At 41.7% G+C, this 21,492-nt stretch overlaps 1 protein-coding gene across 1 annotated transcript in view; it reads right to left on the bottom strand.

Moving 5' to 3' along the window:
- Positions 1-21,492, bottom strand: part of LOC137248423 (uncharacterized) — a 396,800-nt gene that overhangs the window by 169,313 nt on the left and 205,995 nt on the right. The window contains exons 20-21 of the mRNA XM_067779361.1: positions 5,500-5,646; positions 5,147-5,434 (exon numbers count right to left, since the gene is read on the bottom strand). Coding sequence (XP_067635462.1) covers positions 5,147-5,434; positions 5,500-5,646 — 435 coding nt within the window. The remainder of the gene's footprint in view (positions 1-5,146; positions 5,435-5,499; positions 5,647-21,492) is intronic.

Below are 21,492 nucleotides of genomic sequence, written 5' to 3' on the forward strand. Positions count from 1 at the left end.
CCAATTCAGACTTGGTTCTCATACCAGATACATTATGAAAGTAAATTTTCAGCTCAGTATTATTGTTTATGTGTAATCGGGTACTACATGCTACGCCCGTAATAGCTTTCGTCGACCTTTCAGAAAAATCTGAAAATGCTTTACGGTAACATTTGTTGGCCAGATATCCGAGCATAATAATTTTTCATAAGAGGACTAAGGAACTCCTAATTTAAAATTAATCCTATTCAGGGATTGAGTTGAGACGTCTTTCTTTATCAGTTTAGAGCATGAAAGTAGAGTTCTATCTAAATCAATTTGTTTAGCCACATAATTTTTTATATCATCCTCCGATACGGATGGTGAAAAAGAAGCCAACTGGAGCCATTTGCAGCGGTCAGCGACATTCAGATCAGTATTGTCATTAGTTCCTGTTGTTGTTGTTGTTGTAGCAGTGCTTCGCCCCACCTAACAGACGCGACCGATCACAAACTGTCATCAATATCCTCTAACGGGAGTCCAAGGAAACTTGCTGTTTCAACAGGGGTGGACCATAGGGAAAGGGGTGTTAGAGGCGTTGGTTCCACATTACAATTAAAGAGATGGTTGGTGTCATGTGGGGACACATTGCAAGCGGGGCATACATTTTGTATGTCGGGGTTGATTCTGGATAGGTAAGAGTTTAACCTGTTACAGTATCCAGAACGAAGTTGAGCCAGAGTGACACGCGTTTCCCTGGGGAGTATGCGTTCCTCTTCCGCAAGTTTTGGATACTTTACTTTGAGTACTGGGTTCACCGGGCAATTCCCGGCATAAAGGTCCGACGCCTGTTTGTGGAGTTCACCAAGGACCTGCTTATGTTTTTTCGCTTCATACGGCTGTGTTCTCAGATGCCGTATTTCCTCAAAATGCTTACGGAGATGACTCCTTAAGCCCCTAGGCGGTGCTGGCTCGTCAATCAGATGTCTGTTGGGATGCCCAGGTTTCTGGGTATTCAACAGGAACTGTTTGGTCAGCATCTCGTTTCTTTCCCTGATGGGGAGTATTCTCGCCTCATTATGTAGATGGTGTTCTGGGGACATAAGAAGACAGCCCGTGGCAATTCTGAGAGCAGTATTTTGGCAGGCCTGTAGCTTCTTCCAGTGGGTAATTTTTAGGCTTGGCGACCATATGGGTGACGCGTAGCACGTAATCGGCTGGCTAATTGCTTTGTATGTAGTCATGAGCGTTTCTTTATCTTTTCCCCAGGTACTGCCAGCAAGGGATTTGAGGATTTTGTTACGGCTCTGAATTCTCGGAACAATTGCGGTTGCGTGCTCACCAAAATGTAGATCCTGATCAAACGTCACACCCAAGATTTTGGGGTGTAGGACAGTCGGTAGCGTAGAGCCATCGACGTGGATGTTCAAAATGGTCGACATTTGGGACGTCCATGTTGTAAATAAGGTCGCGGAAGATTTAGTCGGTGATAATGCCAGGTTTCGCGAGGCGAAAAAACTGGAGAGATCAGGGAGGTAGCCGTTTATTTTATTGCATAGCTCATCGATCTGTGGGCCTGGGCCTGTGGCATTACTGTGCAGTCATCGGCGTAGGAAACGATTGTGACTCCTTCCGGTGGTGAAGGTAGCTTAGATATGTAGAAATTAAACAAAAGTGGGGATAGGACACCACCCTGTGGCACCCCTTGTTTAATTCTCCTTGGCTTTGATGTTTCGTTTCTAAATAGCACCGATGCCTGCCGACCACCCAGATAATTTGCGGTCCACCTTTTAAGACATGGGGGAAGGGTAGACCCTTCCAGGTCTTGCAGTAACGAGCCATGGTTGACCGTATCAAAAGCTTTTGATAGGTCTAGCGCTACGAGTACTGTTCTATGGTGGGGGTTTTGATTTAAACCGCAATTTATCTGGGTGCTGATGGCATTTAGCGCGGAGGTAGTGCTATGGAGTTTTCTGAAGCCATGCTGATGGGAGGCTAGTTGCAAATTTGCTTGGAAATAAGGGAGCAAAATGGCTTCGAGCGTCTTTGCTACTGGCGATAGGAGAGATATCGGACGATACGACTCTCCTATGTTAGCTGGTTTACCAGGCTTTAGTAGCGGGACCACCTTGGCCATTCTCCATTTCTCGGGTATGACAAAGGTGGAAAGAGACAGGTTGAAGACCTGCGCTAAATATTTGAAACCCTCTTTCCCTAGGCTTTTAAGCATCGGCATGGCTATGCCGTCTGGGCCCACTGCTTTGGATGGTTTAGCGCGACCAATGGCGTCCTCAACCTCTTTAGCGGTGATGGTGATTGGTGACGCGCTGAATTTGTGTTTATGTGCGTGTCTGTTGGCCCTCCGTCTAACTTTGTCGACCGTAGAATGCATTATATATTGTCGGCAGAAAGCGCTCGCGCATTTTTTCGCATCCGACAGCACTTTGTCGCCAAAGGCGATGGAAACTTTGTCTTTGTGCTTAGTCGGATTCGATAGGGACTTTACGGTGGACCAAAGTTTACCCACACCGGTAGAGAGGTTACAACCTCTTAGGTGCTCCTCCCATTTCGCCCGCTTGTGTTCATCCACAAGCAATCTGATGCGTTGGTTTATATCCCTTATTTGGGGGTCGCCTGGATCAAGCTGCCTTATAAGGTCACGTTCTCTCGCTAAGTTTGCGGCCTCCGCCGGGAAGTGGGGCCGGATTTCGGGAATTCTCCCGGCGGGAATGAAACGTGCCGAGGCGGATTCAATGACCTTGCGGAAGGCACGCTCCCCTTGGCGGGCATCAGTCGGGATAGGGAGGGCAGCAAAGAGGTTGTCTGTAAAGGATTTATATTCTTCCCACTTTCCTTTTTTAAAGTTTATGAAAGTGCGTTTTTCGGTGACGATGAAGTCGGCGGTACGCTCGAGCGAAACAAGTATAGGCAGGTGGTCGGATGCCAATGATACCATCGGCTGCCAGTTGACGCAGTTTACGAGTTCTGCGCTCACGATTGAGATATCTGGCGAACTGTGACAGCTTCCTACCATACGTGTGGGGGCGTCTCCGTTTATTGTGCAGAACGTCGTTTCTTCTATTTGATCCGCCAACATCTCGCCCCTACTGTCCGCCCGCAAATTTGAATGCCATAGATCATGATGGGCATTGAAGTCGCCTAAAATAATGCGATTGTTTCCAGTAAGGCTCTGATATTAGGGCGGTATCCACCGGGGCAACAGGTGGCAGGGGGGATGTAGATGTTGATGATTTCTAGGTTTGCATCGCCTGACCGGACAGATAGGCCTTGACGTTCTAAGACGTTGTCCCTGCGGTCGATGCCAGGATCAAATATGTGATACTGCACAGAGTGGTGTATTATAAACGCGAGGCCGCCTCCATTTCCGCTCTCGCGATCTTTTCTGTGGACATTATACCCAGAGCAGGTCTGCAATGCAGATCGTGCTGTGAGTTTAGTCTCTTGAATCGCAGCAATGCGGATGTTGTGCCGCTTCATGAAATTGACTATCTCCGTAATCTTCCCAGTTAGTCCATTACAGTTTAACTGCAGAATTCTGAAGTGCATGAGGGGAGACGTCGCCACTCTGGGGGTAAGTGACGGGTGACTACGCCTGGGTTGAGGAAGGCCAGGACGCAATTGCTGTTGTGGCCCTGGGACTGGGCGTCCTTGGGCAAGCATTGGGGTACCCGGATGATTTGGGTTTGCGACCTGGCAACATGGCGCGATGAAACCCGTCGAGGGGTTGCCGTCGCGGAGACCAGAACATCTAGGAAAGTGGCACCACCCAAGGCAGGAGCTGCATTGGGCGGATGTCGCAAACATATATATTCTGTGCTGGCAAACGGTGCAAACGGAGGTAGGGACTAAGAGTCTGGTTCCCTGACCTACACGATTGCTGCCGGAAAAGAGGGGGGGAGAAGACGGGGGCAGGGGCTGTTGCTCAGCATTGCTTCCGACTCTACTACGAAGATTGTAGTTATGAGTGGTAGCAGCTGTTTGAGTTGTTGGCGCCGTAAGGCGCGAGCAGCAGCGGGTACTTGTTGTGGCTTGCTGAGCAGCGGGTCTGCTGGAAGGTAATGGGGGGGGGGGGGGGGGGGCGCTTAGACGTAGACTACGAGGCGCCCTTGGGCGTTAACAGCAAGGAGCCACAAAAGATTTATAAAAGTTACGTGGACGTCGGGTTTTGGGATCAAGCCCAGAACAACCTGTCCGATGCAACCATCCCTTACACGAGACACACTGAACAGAGTATGACCGTCCTAAAAAGATTCTTTTCCGGCAGATGCAGCAAAACCATTTCTCAGGACCGGGGTCAGGAGACGGACCCGGATTGGATTCGATACCTTCCCGGAGCAAGAGAATATGGAGCAGTCCTGCTGCAAGGAGCTGCTGGGAGGATGACAATTTATGGGAGGGACGAAACAAATTAAATGGGGTTACACTGAAATGACAGTCCTTGGTCGGGAAAAATCCCGAGTCGCTCCGGTACATAGAACCGACTGCCTTGGGAAGCGTCATTAGTTCCTCTTATGCGAATATTATTATTATTATTTTGACGTTTATGCGACAGCTTTACCCATTGTGCATTGTCAGCAACATTATTAGGCATAACAGTAGGCATATAAGAGAAAGCAGCAGCTTCAGATGCTGACACCGCAGTCACTGCAGCCGTAGTAGTAGTAGTAGCAGGAGCGTTTTTATTATTGTTTCTGGCCCTTTTATTCGTCACCTTCACCCATTCATCATTATCAGTGACATTGTTAGTAATACTAGTGTTAACAATTGGCGAAGGAGAAGCAGAAGCTTCGGATACTGGCGCCGCAGTCACTGCCGCCGTAGTTGTAACAGTAGCGGAAGCATTAGCTTTACCAATCGACGCACAAGCATTAGCGTCAGCCGAAGAATCAGATGGGAGGTCAAAAACTGAGATAACATCAGTTATTGCCGACGTCACAGTGCACGAAGCTGCTGATGGCATTGGGCAAGCCATTGTTCTTGTGGGAATGATATTAGAATTGACACTCTTGTTCGTTATAGAGTATGAGCGTAAGAGATATTGCGATGCAAAAAATTGTTTTGGATCACGGATCATATAACACGATACCGGCCCTGGATTCCGCGCTTTACGGAGAAATTAACCTTAATATAAGATCACAGTCTACGGAGTTTATGAATGCCATTTTACCTGTTAACTTTTAATCTATCCTCTTCTTCCCTTAAAGCCGCCATATTTCGCTCACGTGTCTCTGGATCTTCGTCTTTATGCGTAGGTGAGTGTAACCGTAGCTCCGAAACCAAACGAAAAGCTAAGGGACAAGATTCACATCTGTGAATATTATCACCCAGATGTACACGTAAATGCTCATTCAGTAAGTTTTTTGTCGTAAAGCACCGGTCGCAGTATTTGCATTTACATGGTTTTTCACCGGTATGAGTACGCATATGATGGCTTAGGTTCTGAGCTTGTATAAATCTATTTCATACAGGCAGAAAATAAAGGTGAAATGTATTACGATGAGGATTTTTATAATAACTTACCGCATTTCACAAATATCACATTTATGGCGCTTTTCGCCGCTATGACTTCGTTTATGTCTATTTAAAACCGATTTTGTTTTAAAATGTTTGCCACACATATCGCATGGGTATTGGTATTGTTCGTTCTTGTCCCGTATGTTTTTGTATCTGAAAAAACAAAAAAAAAAAAAAAACAGGTAATCTGGGCAAACAAAAAATATTTTTTGATATTAAAAGGAAGCGAGGAATTTAATTTTGTGACTAAACTAACAATTATTTGAGTACTAAAAAGTCGAGTATGATCAAATTTAAACACGGTCTTAACACTTTTTAGTATTTTGGACCCATTTGAAAGTTATTTTTTTAGCTCAGAGCTAATTTAAAAATTTGTCAAAAATGTATGAGTTTAACCCCTCATGTTAGGTTAAGTCTGTGTTAAAAACTTACCTTGCCGTTCTCCAAAAGAGTCTTAAAGAAAATCGGCTTATATTCAAACCATTGTGAATACATACAAGTGAAGAATCTTTATATTCCTCCATTGCCATACCTACCTGTCAAATAATAGCTGACAGGAAGGACGGCTGTCGCGAATGGCCAGAGAATGGAAGAAAGGTTTGTTTTTTGCTCGCGGTTATTAAATTTAAGTGCCCTGAATTGCTCATTTGTGTTTCAAATCAGCTTTTCTTTTAAATGTGTATACTGAAAATCAGACTACATATTAATATTAATTTCTAAAATCTAGTTAATAGATTAAATGTGAGCAGCCAGTTAAGCAAACATGTTAAAATATGTAAATAATGCAATATAACAGTCGTCTACAAAAATGTTTGAAACACACTATTGAGCAAATGATTTAAGTAATCGAACAGCGATTTAACAGGTGATCGAGGCTGTTTACTATTGTGAACGTTTTTGTCAAACATTCGCCACTTGTATGAATTCACAATGATTAAAACTCTCTCTCAGCAAAAACACAATTTTTCAAGAGCAAAAAACTGTTTTGACAGCTATATTGTGAATTGTTAAAAATATGAATTACAGCAGTGAGTGATGAAAAATCGCTTTGTGTATTCAAATAAGTTGTGTGGTTTAAACTCAGTTTAAAATAGTGAGGCGGATGTTGACATCACTAGGCTGTTGGTAAATAATCACGCAACAACAAAAACATTAAGCAAGACGCATTTGTGTACACGAATACATTAATCATCATTTACACACATACATACAAGGCAACGAAGAGATATTTCACCCACATACATGTGGTCATCAGCCGAAGTAGTTACACATACGTATATGGCTATGCGAGAGGCATGGACTACATATATACATGTATATAGCTGTTAACCAAGCAGGAGATACAATTGTTCTGGAACAGATTTTCGCGAAATCACTAGACCTTAGGAGGAATGGATGAACGAGAAAACCGAGATTATAAAAGCAGCGCAAGCTGAGTAATAACTAATCAGTTTGATTTAAACACGCTATTAATTGCGAAGTGCAGTATAATTGTACTGCTCCTAAACTAGTCTAATAAAGACCATTTTACAAACAGAATATTGCAGTTATTTATTCCGACAGTTCAGCGATTCGAACGTTAGCAGAAGGTTTCAAATAAGCGGAATTTCCCTAAATTCGTTACAATAGTTTATAAGTCAAATTGAGCCTTTTGTTATTCGAATTAAAATTATTTTCTTAAAAAAATATTGTTGATAAAAGTTTTTGCAAAGCAAAGAAAATATTAGTTTCTGGACGTATTATTTATTTTCAATCGTGTTTTGAACATGACGCCTTGTAAAAGTGCGTAAAATTTCCTTTCCTTTCTTCCTTTTCTTTTCATTTTTTCTTTTCTATTCTCATCTCTTCTCTGCTCCTCTCCTTTCTTCTATTCTCTTTGCTTTCTTAATTTTCCTCCCTTTCGTTTCCTTTTCATTCCTCTCCTCTACTTTTAAAAGTTAGAACATGTTTTGCTTTCCATGGAAATTTTAATATCACATTATAACAAAATATCCAGGAGCTTTCTTGTATTTATTTCCTAGTAAAATTGGAATATTCATAATTGCGCATCTAATGACGGGTTGACAGCCAACGCAGAGAAGATGGATATGGGCTAAGTTAGGAGGGGTGACCCTGCAGGAGAAACCTTGCACAAAATATCTAGGGATCATCCTAGACAATAAATTGCTTAACATGGAGGAGAGCGAAGAAGGCTTCGACGGTGCTTTATGCATGTAAAATAATGCTGGGGTGGACGTAGGGTTTATCTCCCTCTCTCTCCCATTGGGTATTTACAGCGATTGTAGACCCTATCCTATACTTTGGAATGCTTGTTTGGTGGACAGCTACACGAAAAAGAACCTAACTTAAAAAAGTAGAGGGGGTACGCAGCTTTTGCTTAGCATGGCGGGAGCCCTGAAAACAACCCCGACGACTGAACTGTTTGCCGTTCTGCACATTCCACGTATAGACCTGGTAGCAAAGAACATAGCGTTAAAAACTGCAACGAGGCTCAGTACTTCGGGGCAGTTTGAGCGCCGACTATTGCCATAGTAGTACAGCGTCATCAATTACAGGAAGAACAGATACTTTGGATCCCAACCTCCCTTTCCGAGTGATCCGGGCCTTTTTTTCGTTTTATTTGAAAGAAATACAATTTCTAATTTCCGCTTTCGGATTTATGGTTTTAGCTTTCGCGGAGGAAAATGAATTGTTCCTACAGAGTTACCCCAAACCGGAAGTTGTCATTGTAAATAATTTCCCGACGAATATTTTTTTAACGCTTGGCAAAAAAGCAACACAATCAGAAACTGCAAAAACAGAATTGTAATAAATCCAACAAAAAACGAAATGACAAATAGCGAAAACAGTAAGAAATATAATAGCCATTATCCCGTCGCAAAGATCCTCAGCCAAGTAAATAATTTTGCATGTAAAAAATTATTGGTTTAAAAATTTTTTCCAATGAAAACATCCGGACCAATGAAACAACCACAAAAAGCAGAAAAAAACTCGACTTTTCAGAGGTATACGGAACCCAATTTTTAAAATCTGAGCATTAAATGCAAATGCCCAACTTAAATTGTAAATTTCGGAACTTGAGATGGATTTTATGAATCTTTTCTCGACTCGCCCTTATAATTGAATCGCACATGTTCACTTTGGGAAAAAATTATATTTAGGTTGCAATGTATATAGTTTTTATCAACACCTACTTTCTGTTGAAAATCCACATAGTCACACTTACTCTAAACGCTTTTATAGGCCATGAAATTTTGCGTTTTCTTTGAAATCGCCTCATTTTGTAGCCGTTTTTTGTGTGTGCTGCACATACCTTTTTAATATTAAACGATTCAATTGATTGTACCATTGTGATTTAAAACTCTGTTTTGTTTGGCCGCTTAAATTGAGGTTAGGCTGCGAATAGAGGAAGGCAGTAGAATGAAGGAATGATGTTCGGAGTTTTTTTTTTTTTCAATTAACAATGTTTTAGACCTGCTACTAGAATAGGAAGTGCCCTGTTTAAAACGTCGCTTGGTTTGGAGAGGCTCGGAGAGGTATTTCCCTATCCTTATGGGCGGCAGCCGTGGTATGGTGGTAGCGTGGTCCGCTTACCACACCGAAGATTCTGGGTTCAAGTTCAAGTTTTCTTCATTAGAAAAAATGGTTCTCTATGCTGAAAGCTGGCGAGGTAAAAAAAAGCCTCTTGAGCCTGGAAGGAGCGTCAAATGACGAAGCGGAGACGTTGGAAGTGGACACCCAGCTCAATTAAGCGCGGAGTCTCAAGGAGTTGATAAGCGCAATACAAAGCTTTACAGCTTCAAAGCTTCCGCTACCCAATTGTCAACCTCACCTACGTGAGAGGAATCCTGTTACAAATATGAATGTATCATACACATATTTAGCAGGCGAGGCTCTGGCGACCCCAAGATGAGAACTAGGGGGTGGTGGCGATATGGCCTAGAAGGTTTAATGTGGTCATATTAGTCGTTCCAGAGATGGGCGAGCTAGCATCTAAAAGGTGCTTTGTTAACGGAACTAAAAGGATCTATATCCGGCAAAGGACCATCAACATCGATAACACTACCCAAAACCTTCGGGGAGTGTCTTTATCGCTAATACAACAACAAGCGGGTTAGGGAGTAAAGGAGTGGTATCGCTCGATATGACTCGCCTTCATTTGTAAAAGGGTAAAAGTTAGAAAAGGGGTCGACTGCTAATACTCGTTTCGGGAGAGGAGTCAAACGACGCAATAATCTGAAGGCGGAAAAGAAATGAGATATTTGCAGTTAAAGTTGGCAATTTTCATGTGGTTTTTGTAATATTGTTGTACACAGGAAACAATTGTGTGTGCAACGGGGTTTTGCGCGGAAGGCCGCCAAAGAAGAAAAGTGTTCTGCACAAAAATACTATGAATCGCCCCCCCCGTTTCAGAGGGACCTGGTTTTCGGTTTTTCGTTAATATCTTATGAAGGACTCAACGTTTTCCGTTTTTCCGACGTTTATTGTAAACAAGAAAATTAAACTCCTACCATGAAGTCGATGTCGTGCCACTTCAGGATCGTGGATATGATTTCAGTATGGAATCACTACGGCATTTATCATAATTATTGTTCGAGAGTGTCTTTGTATTGTTTATTTTGTAAATAATTCATCATAATAATTTATTTGAAATAGTTTTTCGTGATATCTTAAACCATGTTGGGAGTAGTTAAGAAAAAGGATACTATTGTTATATTTCAAGTTCTTATTAAAGCCAAATTTTGAATGTTGTGACTTTTTAAAAATGTTTGCTTGATCTCCTACGGTTATAGACTGCATCATCAGTTTCGCGTTTGAGCAACCAGTAGGTAGCCAGCATTCTGATCTGATTCTTGCCAACAAAACGTGTTTGAATCGCTGATATTTCCTGGTGAAATCGTTCTCCTTGTTCATCACTGAGTTTTCCAAGGTTTTCGGGGAAGAAATCCAAATGGGTATGTAATAAATGGATTTTGATTGACATTCTGCACCCTATTTCTTCATAAGTCTCATTTACTACTTCAACATACCTGATCATTCCTGTTGTTTCCAAAAAAGTTTTCACACAAAGAAATAAAGCTCTTCTACGCTCTTTGCTCGATTGAGTTAAATTTTTCGAAAAATTCTTTGTCAGAAAAAATTTTACGTATTTCCGGACCAACAAACACACCAAAATTTCTGTCTGCATCCAGGACAATTCTAAATCACGCACAAGGTCACGAAAATCTGATTTTGAGACTACATGGTGTTTCGTTCTTAGAACCCCAGTTGGAAGAAATTCCTTGTCAATTTGTGAACCGTAAGAATTTTACTCTTCAGATTCCAACGCATGTTTCGATTTCAGATTTGCAACAAAAATATTCGATTTTTCTTCGTTTATTGGGTGAGATACGGTTACTACCTTTATAGTGGCGACCAATGGTGTTTGTTTGGCAGAAATAGCCATCTTATTCCTTATGGAAAATTTTACCATGCCGAACCATTGGGGTGGAAAATGGTAAAGGTCGCTTGCTGCATTTTTCAGTTTTCCATTTTTTGAGTGCACTGGAGCACGTATTCTGGTTCATAGCAAAACACTTTTATCATACGCGCGGTCGAAGGAATTGTTAAAAGCTTCTTTAACGGCTTTATTCGTCTATAATTTTACGCGATGTTGCTCGTCAACGACTAATGTAATTGTGCTAAAACTGCACGAGACGACATCGACTTCAAGGCGGGAGTTCAATTTTCTTGATTACAATAAGCACCGTAACTTAAACATTTATGAACCGATTTTGATAAACCATGGCTTGTCTTACTCGTGATAAACATTTCTTTGAGAATGAATGTAAAAAAGTAATTTTTTTATGATAGTTACATAAAAAACTCAAAACTGTCTCGCATATAAACCTTAAAAACGTCAACTGGCTTATCTACAGTGAGGAGCTTCAAAAGAGGCTCTCAGGATTCAATATTCATATACCCTAGAACTCTGCAGAGCTGGATAATATGGTTCACTCTTCACGGAGGCATGCGGGGAGGCTCTTGATAAGGCCTGTCCTAGGAAGAAATCTAGGGGTAAGACCAAACCACCATGGTGGAACAGGGACATATATAATCGACGTAAGGCATGTCGGAAAGCATTCAATCTTGCTAAAGCCTCCAGGGAGGTTGAAAAATGGGATGCATTCAAGATGATGATAGGGGATTATAAGAAACTGCTAAGGTCGTCGAAGAGGCGGAAGTTTTGTAGCGAAATGGAGTGTGAAGTTCCATTTCGGAACTTCTCCAAAAAAAAATTGTTCTTGTGAGCACTCTAATACAAGCACGCACTTCTCAATCACCAAACACGTATTTTAGTTAAGTTTTTGTTTCTTTATTTATGTTGGTTTTAGTTCGTAGTATAATAAATGTTTTTAGTACTTTAGCGCTTTACTTAGTTTTATTTTAGTTTTTGTGTTGTCTTTTATGTTTGCACAATTAAATTAAAATAGTTTTAGTATGCGCACTTAGTTCACGTCTTTTCTTCCTCGTCCCAAATTATAATAATGATGGCCGCCTTTCTTTACGAGCCGACCTCCCCGTTTCCAACGTGTTTCAACACCTGTTGTCCATTCCATGGTCCATTCACAAGAGACAACAGGGTTGCACCAAGTGGGAAATAGGATGAGATCATAAGGCTCGCTTCCCAAGGCAGTCGGTTCTATGTACCGGAGCGACTCGGGATTTTTCCCGACCAAGGACTGTCATTTCAGTGTGACCCCATTTAATTTGTTTCGTCCCTCCCACAAATTGTCATCCTCCCAGCAGCTCCTTGCAGCAGGACTGCTACATATTCTCTTACTCCGGGAAGGTATCGAACCCAATCCGGGTCCGTCTCCTGACCCCGGTCCTGAGAAATGATTTTGCTGCATTTGCCAGAAAAGAATCTTTTTAGGACGGTCATACTCTGTTCAGTGTGTCTCGTGCAAGGGATGGTTGCATCGGACAGGTTGTTCTGGGCTTGATCCCAAAACCTGACGTCCACATAACTTTTATAAATCTTTTGTGGCTCCTTGCTGCTCACGCCCAAGGGCGTCCCGTAGTCTACGCTTAAGCGCCCCCCACTACCTTCCAGCAGCCTAGCTGCTCAGCAAGCCACAAAAAGTACCCGCTGCTGCTCGCGCCCCACGGCGCCAACAACTCAAACAGCTGATACCACTCATAACTACTACCTTCGTAGTAGAGCTGGTAGCAATGCTGAGCATCAGCCCCTGCCCCCGTCTTCTTCTCCCCCCCTCTTTTCTGGCAGCAATCATGCAGTTCAGGGAAACAGACTCTTAATCCCTACCTCCGTTTGCACCGTCTGCCAGCACAGAATATATAGGTTTGCGACATCCGCTCAATGCAGCTCCTGCCTTGGGTGGTGCCACTTTCCTAGATGTTCTGGTCTCCGCGACGGCAATCCCTCGACGGGTTTCATCGCGCCATGTTGCCAGGTCGCAAACCCAAATCATCCGGGTACCCCAATGCTTGCCCAAGGGCGCCCAGTCCCAAGGCCACAACAGCAATTGCGTCCTGGCCTTCCACAACCTAGGCGTAGTCACCCGTCACTTACCCCTAGAGTGGCGGCGTCACCCCTCATGCACTTCAGAATTCTGCAGTTAAACTGTAATGGACTAACTGGCAAGATTACGGAGATAATCGATTTCATGAAGCGGCACAACATCCGCATTGCTGCGATTCAAGAGACTAAACTCACAGCAAGATCTGCATTGCAGACCTGCTCTGGGTATAATGTCCACAGGAAAGTCCGCGAGAGCGGAAATGGAGGCGGCCTCGCGTTTATTATACACCACTCTGTGCAATATTATATATTTGATCCTGGCATCGACCGCAGGGACAATGTCTTAGAACGTCAAGGCCTATCTGTTCGGTCAGGCGATGCAAATCTAGAAATCATCAATATCTACATCCCTCCTGTCACCTGTTGCCCCAGTGGATACCGCCCTAATATCGAGGCCTTACTCACTGGCAACAATCGCATTATCTTAGGCGATTTCAATGCCCATCACGACCTATGGCATTCAAACATGCGGGCGGACAGTAGGGGTGAGATGTTGGCGGATCAAATAGAAGAAACGACGTTCTGCACAATAAACGGAGACGCCCCCACACGTATGGTAGGAAGCTGTCATAGCTCGCCAGATATCTCAATCGTGAGCGCAGAGCTCGTAAACTGCGTCAACTGGCAGCCGATGGTAACATTGGCATCCGACCACCTGCCCATACTTATTTCGTTCGAGCGTACCGCCGACTTCATCGTCACCGAAAAACGCACTTTCATAAACTTCAAAAAAGGAAAGTGGGAAGAATATAAATCTGTAACAGACAGCAGCTTTGCTGCCCTCCCTATCCCGACTGATGCCCGCCAAGGGGAGCGTGCCTTCCGTAAGGTCATTGAATCCGCCTCGGCACATTTCATTCCCGTCGGGAGAATTCCCGAAATCCGGCCCACTTCCCGGCGGAGGCCGCGAGCTTAGCGAGGGAACGCGACCTTATAAGACAGCTTGATCCAGGCGACCCCCAAATAAGGGATATAAACCAACGCCTCAGATTGCTTGTGGACAAACACAAGCGGGCGAAATGGGAAGAGCACCTAAGAAGTTGTAACCTCTCTACCGGTGTAGGTAAACTTTGGTCCACCGTAAAGTCCCTATCGAATCCGACTAAGCACAAAGACAAAGTTTCCATCGCATTTGGCGATAAGGTGCTGTCGGATGCGAAAAAATGCGCGAGCGCTTTCTGCCGACAATATATAATGCATCCTACGGTTGACAAAGATAGACGGAGAGCCAATAGACACGCACATAAACACAAATTCAGCGCGTCACCAGTCACCATCACCGCTAGAGAGGTTGAGGACGCCATTGGTCGCGCTAAACCATCCAAAGCAGTGGGCCCAGACGGCATAGCCATGCCGATGCTTAAAAACCTAGGGAAAGAGGGTTTCAAATATTTAGCGCATGTCTTCAACATGTCTCTTTCCACCTTTGTCATACCCGAGAAATGGAAAATGACCAAGGTGGTCCCGCTACTAAAGCCTGGGAAACCAGCTAACATAGGTGAGTCATATCGTCCGATATCTCTCCTATCGCCAGTGGCAAAGACGCTTGAAGCCATTTTGCTCCCTTATTTCCAAGCACATTTGCAGCTAGCCCCTCATCAGCATGGCTTCAGAAAACTCCATAGCACTACCTCCGCGCTAAATGTCATTAGCACCCAGATAAATTGCGGTTTGAATCAATACCACCACCATAGAACAGTACTCGTAGCGCTAGGCCTATCAAAAGCCTTTGATACGGTCAACCATGGCTCGTTACTGCAAGACCTGGAAGGGTCTACCCTTCCCCCATGTCTTAAAAGGTGGACCACAAATTATCTGGGTGGTCGGCAGGCATCGGTGCAATTCAGAAACGAAACATCAAAACCAAGGAGAATTAAACAGGGGGTGCCACAGGGTGGTGTCCTATCCCCACTTGTGTTTAATTTCTACATATCTAAGCTACCTTCACCACCGGAAGGAGTCACAATCGTTTCCTACGCCGATGACTGCACAATAATGGCCACAGGCCCAGGCCCAGAGATCGATGAGCTATGCAATAAAATAAACGGCTATCTCCCTGATCTCTCCACTTTATTCGCCTCGCGAAACCTGGCATTGTCACCGACTAAATCTTCCGCGACCTTATTTACAACATGGACGCCCCAAATGTCGACAATATTGAACATCCACGTCGATGGCACTACGCTACCGACTGTCCTACACCCCAAAATCTTGGGTGTGACGTTTGATCAGGATCTACATTTTGGTGCGCACGCAACCGCAATTGTTCCGAGAATTCAGAGCCGTAATAAAATCCTCAAATCCCTTGCTGGCAGTACCTGGGGAAAAGATAAAGAAACGCTCATGACCACATACAAAGCAATTAGCCAGCCGATTACGTGCTACGCGTCACCCATATGGTCGCCAAGCCTAAAAACTACCCACTGGAAGAAACTACAGGCCTGCCAAAATACTGCTCTCAGAATCGCCACGGGCTGTCTTCTTATGTCCACATAACACCATCTGCATAATGAGGCGAGAATACTCCCCATCAGGGAGAGAAATGAGATGCTAACCAAACAGTTTCTGTTGAATACCCAGAAACCTGGGCATCCCAACAGACATCTGATTGACGAACCAGCACCGCCTAGGGGCCTAAGGAGTCATCTCCGTAAGCATTTTGAGGAAATACGGCACCTGAGAACCCAGCCGTATGAAGCGAAAAAACACAAGCAGGTCCTTGGTGAACTCCATAGACAGGCGTCGGACCTTTATGTCGGCAATTGCCCGGTGAATCCAGTACTTGAAAGAAAAATATCCAAAACTCGCGGAAGAGGAACGCATACTCCCCAGGGAAACGCGTGTCACTCTTGCTCAACTTCGTTCTGGATACTGTAACAGGTTAAACTCTTACCTATCCAGAATCAACCCCGACATACAAAATGTATGCCCCGCTTGCAATGTGTCCCCACATGACACCAACCATCTTTTTAATTGTAATGTGGAACCAACGCCTCTAACACCCCTTTCCTTATGGTCCATCCCCGTTGAAACGGCAAGTTTCCTTTGACTTCCGTTAGAGGATATTGATGACAATTTGTGATCGGTCGCGGCTATTAGGTGGGGCGAGCATTGCTACAACAACAACAACAGATCATAAGGCTGCTGTTACACCATTCCCCTTTTCGAAAAAAAAGGTTGAAGTCGACAAGTTGATCAGGTTTGTCGGCTTCAACTTTTTTTGGGTGGATTTTACATTCATCCCGAAAGAAAAAAAATGACAAAAATTTTGAACTTTTGCGACAGATATACCTAGGCTAACTTGGCTAATTTAACTAATTACATTTATTTGTATTTTAACCGACATATTTACGTATATGAATATTATTAGTTTATATATTTTTGTTTGTGTTTTTTTTTTTTTTTTGTAAGTTAGCTTAGTTAATTTACTTAAATTTACATTTATTATGCTTATTTATTCATTTATCGTAAGCCTACCTATTTACATATATGAATATTAATAACTTGTAAAAGATTTTGTTTGTTTGCAATTCCAATTCATTTTAATAGGTTTTGTGTATTAACTTATATGTACATTTTCTTTTCGTTTCTTTTACTTATATTAAGTATTGTTTTTACGGATGAAATATTTGTATTTATATTTGCTTTTACTTAAATTAAGCGTGATTTTTAAGGTATGATAAATTTGTATTTAAATTTGCTTAGATTTTATTTTCGATAGAGTCACGTTTATCTTTTTTCTTACTCATAGCCCTAGTCTGAACCGCAAATATATTTTTGGTTGATTCTTTTATTTCGCCAATGGTTATACGAGAAAGTGCATCAGCTCCTACATTTGATTTCCCATTTATGTACTCTATTGTGAAATTGTATTCTGCCAACTCAAGTCTAATTCTAGAAAGTTTTGAAGATGGGTCTTTCATAGTAAACAAATAGACTAAAGGCCTGTGATCTGATTTTACAATAAAGTGATTTCCATAAACGTATGGTCTGAATTGTTTAATGGCAAAATAAATGGCTAATAGTTCCAACTCAATGATGGATTTCTTTCGTTCTGCATCGTTAAAAGATTTTGACGCATAACATATAGGTAAATCGCTGTCTTGATGTTCTTGGCTGAGTATTGCTCCACATCCCGTCTTAGAAGCGTCTACTGTAATGGAAAACTGTTTGGAAAAATCTGGGTATTGTAATGTCTTTGGTGACATTAGGGATGCTCTTAGTGCATCAAAAGCTTTATCACATGCTTCGTCCCAGTTAAATTCTACTCTTTTTCTATTCAGTCTATTCAGAGGTGCTGCCAGAGATGCAAAGTTTGGAATAAAGCGTCTGTAGTAGTTAGCAAAATCTACAAACCTTCTTACAGCGTCTTTGTCTGTTGGCTTGGTATAGTTACGAATTGCGTCTATTTTAGATTTAGTCTGGTGACAGACCTTCAGCTGAGCATTTGTGTCCTAGGAATGTTACTTCCGGTCCTAAAAAATTATATTTATTTGGAATAATTTTAAGGTTGAATGATCTACAAGTATTGAATACTTTAAACAACTTTGTTACGGTCTGCTGCTACGGTCTACGGCTACGATTCACTTGGGAGCGTATTCGCGCGAACACACCTAGTGATGGGGCGAAAGTTGCGATACCAAAAGTATCGAAAGCAAGAAAAAAAACAGAACGGCGATCACTAGCGAAAATTGCCACGAGTTTCCGGAAAAATTTGAGCTGAGTTGGTTAACTGTGGTGATTTGTTCTCTTAAATTTTCCAGTTAAGGGCTAAGCGTACTTTAAATTGAATTTTAAAGCCGATAAGCATTGTGCACATGAAAACAATCTTATACTGCTTTTCGAACATAAAACTAAATTAATTTTCTGCAAGCCACATTTGATATCATTAAAATCGCAATCGTTGACGCGTCTGGAGGAAGTGCAGCGACAGTCAGCTCCGCAGTTACAGGTGAAACGAGTTAAAGGCACCATAGAATCAAAAGACATCAAAGGCAGTGTGAATGGTCCTCCACTAATAACCAACATTTGTTCATCGTACACAAAATCTTACCTGCATTTCAAAGTGGTTAATTTACTTACATTTGCCAGTCTGACTGCTTTACTACTAGCCGCAATTTCACCTTTTCGTTATGGCAACATACAACGGCCACATATTATTGTGACGTTGTCTGTGCTGACTGTATGGTGATTTTCCTTTCTTATTGTCTTCACGATACCACTTGATGTCACAAATTGAAGACGGACAATTGCAGAGTCCAGGATTTGACAATTAGGGATTAAGCGAACAAAATTGGGAAATACCCTAAAGCGCATTCGTGTATGTATGAAGGTACACCAAAACCACCACAAACTCCATACGCAGTAGTATATGATACAACGCCAACAACAACAACAGCCGGGCCGCCAGCTATAAGCCTGTTGCAACGCCACATACAATAACCACACCGTTTAAAACAATGGGTGAGTTCGTTCCGTACTACGGACCACTATAATCTGCTAAATTGAGAGAGTCAAAAACCGAATTTGATCGTAGGATAATTTGGAAACCACTTAAAAGAAGATTTAGTATTTAAAATTATAAAAAGTACTATACTAACTAGATTAAAGTAATTAACACACATACATTTATATTTTCATATGGCCATAAGCATAACCATTTAAAAATACATTGAATTCATTTCACTAGCATTAGGAATGCGCTGCTTTAGACAAAGCGCTTTGAGAATGTCGTACGCCCATTAATTTTTGTATTGCTTAATTGAATAATAGGAATACATATTATAGAATACTATTTTTATAAATGATTTGGCATATATTTACCTTATTTTAGCTATTCAATTCTGGGTGATTCAAATGTGACTCAGGAACGTAGCAAAACCAATCTTGTTACCACGTTCAATGAGTCCCAGGTGAAGGGATTCAAGGGGTTGTGTAGCGCAATATATAGCTTCTCCAACCCAATTGTCAACCTCACCTTCGAGCGGCGAATCCCGTTTCACTAACAGACGAGGCTCTGGCGACCCCAAGCTCCTCATGGAACTTGGGGGTGGGGAGGGAGGGATGGCCTGAAGGTTCAATGTGGTCATATAAATCGTTCCCGAGATGGTCGGGCCAGCACCTTAATGGTGCTGTTACCGGAGCGTATGGGATCTGTATCCGACAAAGGACCATCACATCGATAACACTCCCCAAAGCCTTCGGGGAGTAACCTAATCGCTACAACAACAACAACAACAGTCCCAGGTGAACATATAGAAAAAAAAACCATAACTTAAGTTTACGAATCAAAATAACAGTAAATTGATACGTAAATGTCAAAAGCGTGTATAAGTACGCCCCTTTGTTTGAGTGAAGTTCGAAGTATAATCAATAATTGAAAAAAATGAGAAAAGGGTATTAGAAAAAAAAGGGGGAACATTTTTTCGAAACTTTTTTTCCCTTCCCTAAAGTTCGGGTCTTTTGATTTACGCTCATACAGAATTCACAAACATATATAAAAACACGTTCGTAACAAGAAAGCGTCTTTACGTCGTATAAGGAAATGAGTCACCTGTGAATCATGAACTCATTCCAATACAATATTATGAGTCACATATGATTCATCGAACAGAGAAGTTGTGAATAAACTTCCAGGAAGACTTTTTTTGAACTTCTAGTTTTTCTTTCAATCGACCTGAAAATCTGAAGTAAAACTTAGTAAAATAAAATAAACTAAAATGAAATAAAATAACTTAAGATAAAATAAAATAAATGAGTTAAACTAAATTAAGATAAAATGAAATAAGATGAGATAAGCTAAAATAATTAACACAGAAATAAAACAGAAAAAGACAAAATTTTTTTTTCAAGGAAAGGTCTAAAATTATTAGCAATAATGGAAATACTCAATCTTAAAGTTGAGACCAGAAATTTTCTAGCTTCAACTCAGTTATGTGCAGCCCACACCTACAATTTCAAAAAAAGTATGCACATGTTTTTTTTGCTTTTAATCCCTTTTATATATAAAGTATTGGTTAATAGGACAAGCTATTTTTTTGTTTCATTTACATCTGTATTACACATATGTATCATCTGTTAAATTTTTGGTAAGATAATTTCGTTTTATAAAAATTGAATCCGTAATAGATAACTTGTTTAAAAACAACCGAAAGAAAGGGGATTATAATTAAACCCCTTTAGCACCCGTTTTTCTCTTTTGTTTTTGTATAACTAAACTTCCACTTATAACTAAACACATTTTATATGACTACGCAAAAACTTATGCTAATCGGAAAAAGAGGAAAGTTAGCTAGTCTTAACCTCGGAGGTTTACCTAGGATAAATTTAATATAAATATAGTCTAAGTTTCACTGAAATGAATTGTAAATAAATTAATATTTAAAATGGGAATGCTGGCGTCGCCATTAATTTAGAAGGCACTTAGGGTTATCAGGTAAGGGCCACCGAAAAATAGGTGCGTCGGTGGCCATGGATTTTGAGGGTGGGCATAGCACCGGGCGTAGCAACACCACCCGCGGCGCCCCTCTATATATTCGGCCCTTTTTGTTTATTTTCCCTTTTCAGCTTTTTTTTTTAATTTTATTTTCAGCGTTTTTTTTTTTTTGATTTTAAAATTTTATCAGTTAGTAACCGGTCATTTCCGGTTCGGTTAGCTTTGTCTCCTTTTGCGTTAGATATTTTTTTTTTTTGAGTTTCTACTTTTTGAATTTGAATTTAAAGTTTTGAATGTTAACGGTCTGTCCGTGACATCCGGTTCGGCCGGGTGTTGTTTTATTTTGAATTATAAGCGTTTTGAGTCGGTCTCTGCGCTTCTGTCAGTTTTTTTTTTGAATCTGACAGCTGAGTTTTTTGATAGGCATGATAGGAACTTTTTTCTGTTTATGGCGCAGGAACAGTAATGTTGGCAAGGACCCGCCCCAGCCGACAATGACTAGCCACTGTGCACCACCACATCATGCCGACCGCCTTCCTTACTGCTTCCATCATAGATGCGAAACCATAACAATTTTTTTATGTGATGGGATTCGCTACAGCCAATGACGATAATGTCGTCTACATAGAGAAAAGCTACATTAGGTGGGTGGAATTCCTGAAAATGCGATGGTCATCATTCTTGAAAACGAATTTGGTGCAATGTTCAAACTAAATGGCAACACCTTCCATCGATACGCTCCGCGATCAGTAGAAAATGAGGTTATATCGCGTGAATCTACGTGTAATGGTTTTGATGAAATCCAGAAAAAAGGTCTAGGGTTGAGAAAAATTTGGCTCTGCCATGATTGTCTAAAATATCATCGATTCGTGCTAATGGAAATTTGTCAGCTATTAGTTTCTTTTTAACTGCGCGAAAATCAACGCACATTCTGTATGCTTTTTTGGCATTTATTTTTTTTTTTAGAAACTAGGATAAG

Source organism: Eurosta solidaginis, chromosome 4 (genome assembly GCF_040869045.1).
Source record: "Eurosta solidaginis isolate ZX-2024a chromosome 4, ASM4086904v1, whole genome shotgun sequence".
Lineage (NCBI taxonomy): Eukaryota > Metazoa > Arthropoda > Insecta > Diptera > Tephritidae > Eurosta > Eurosta solidaginis.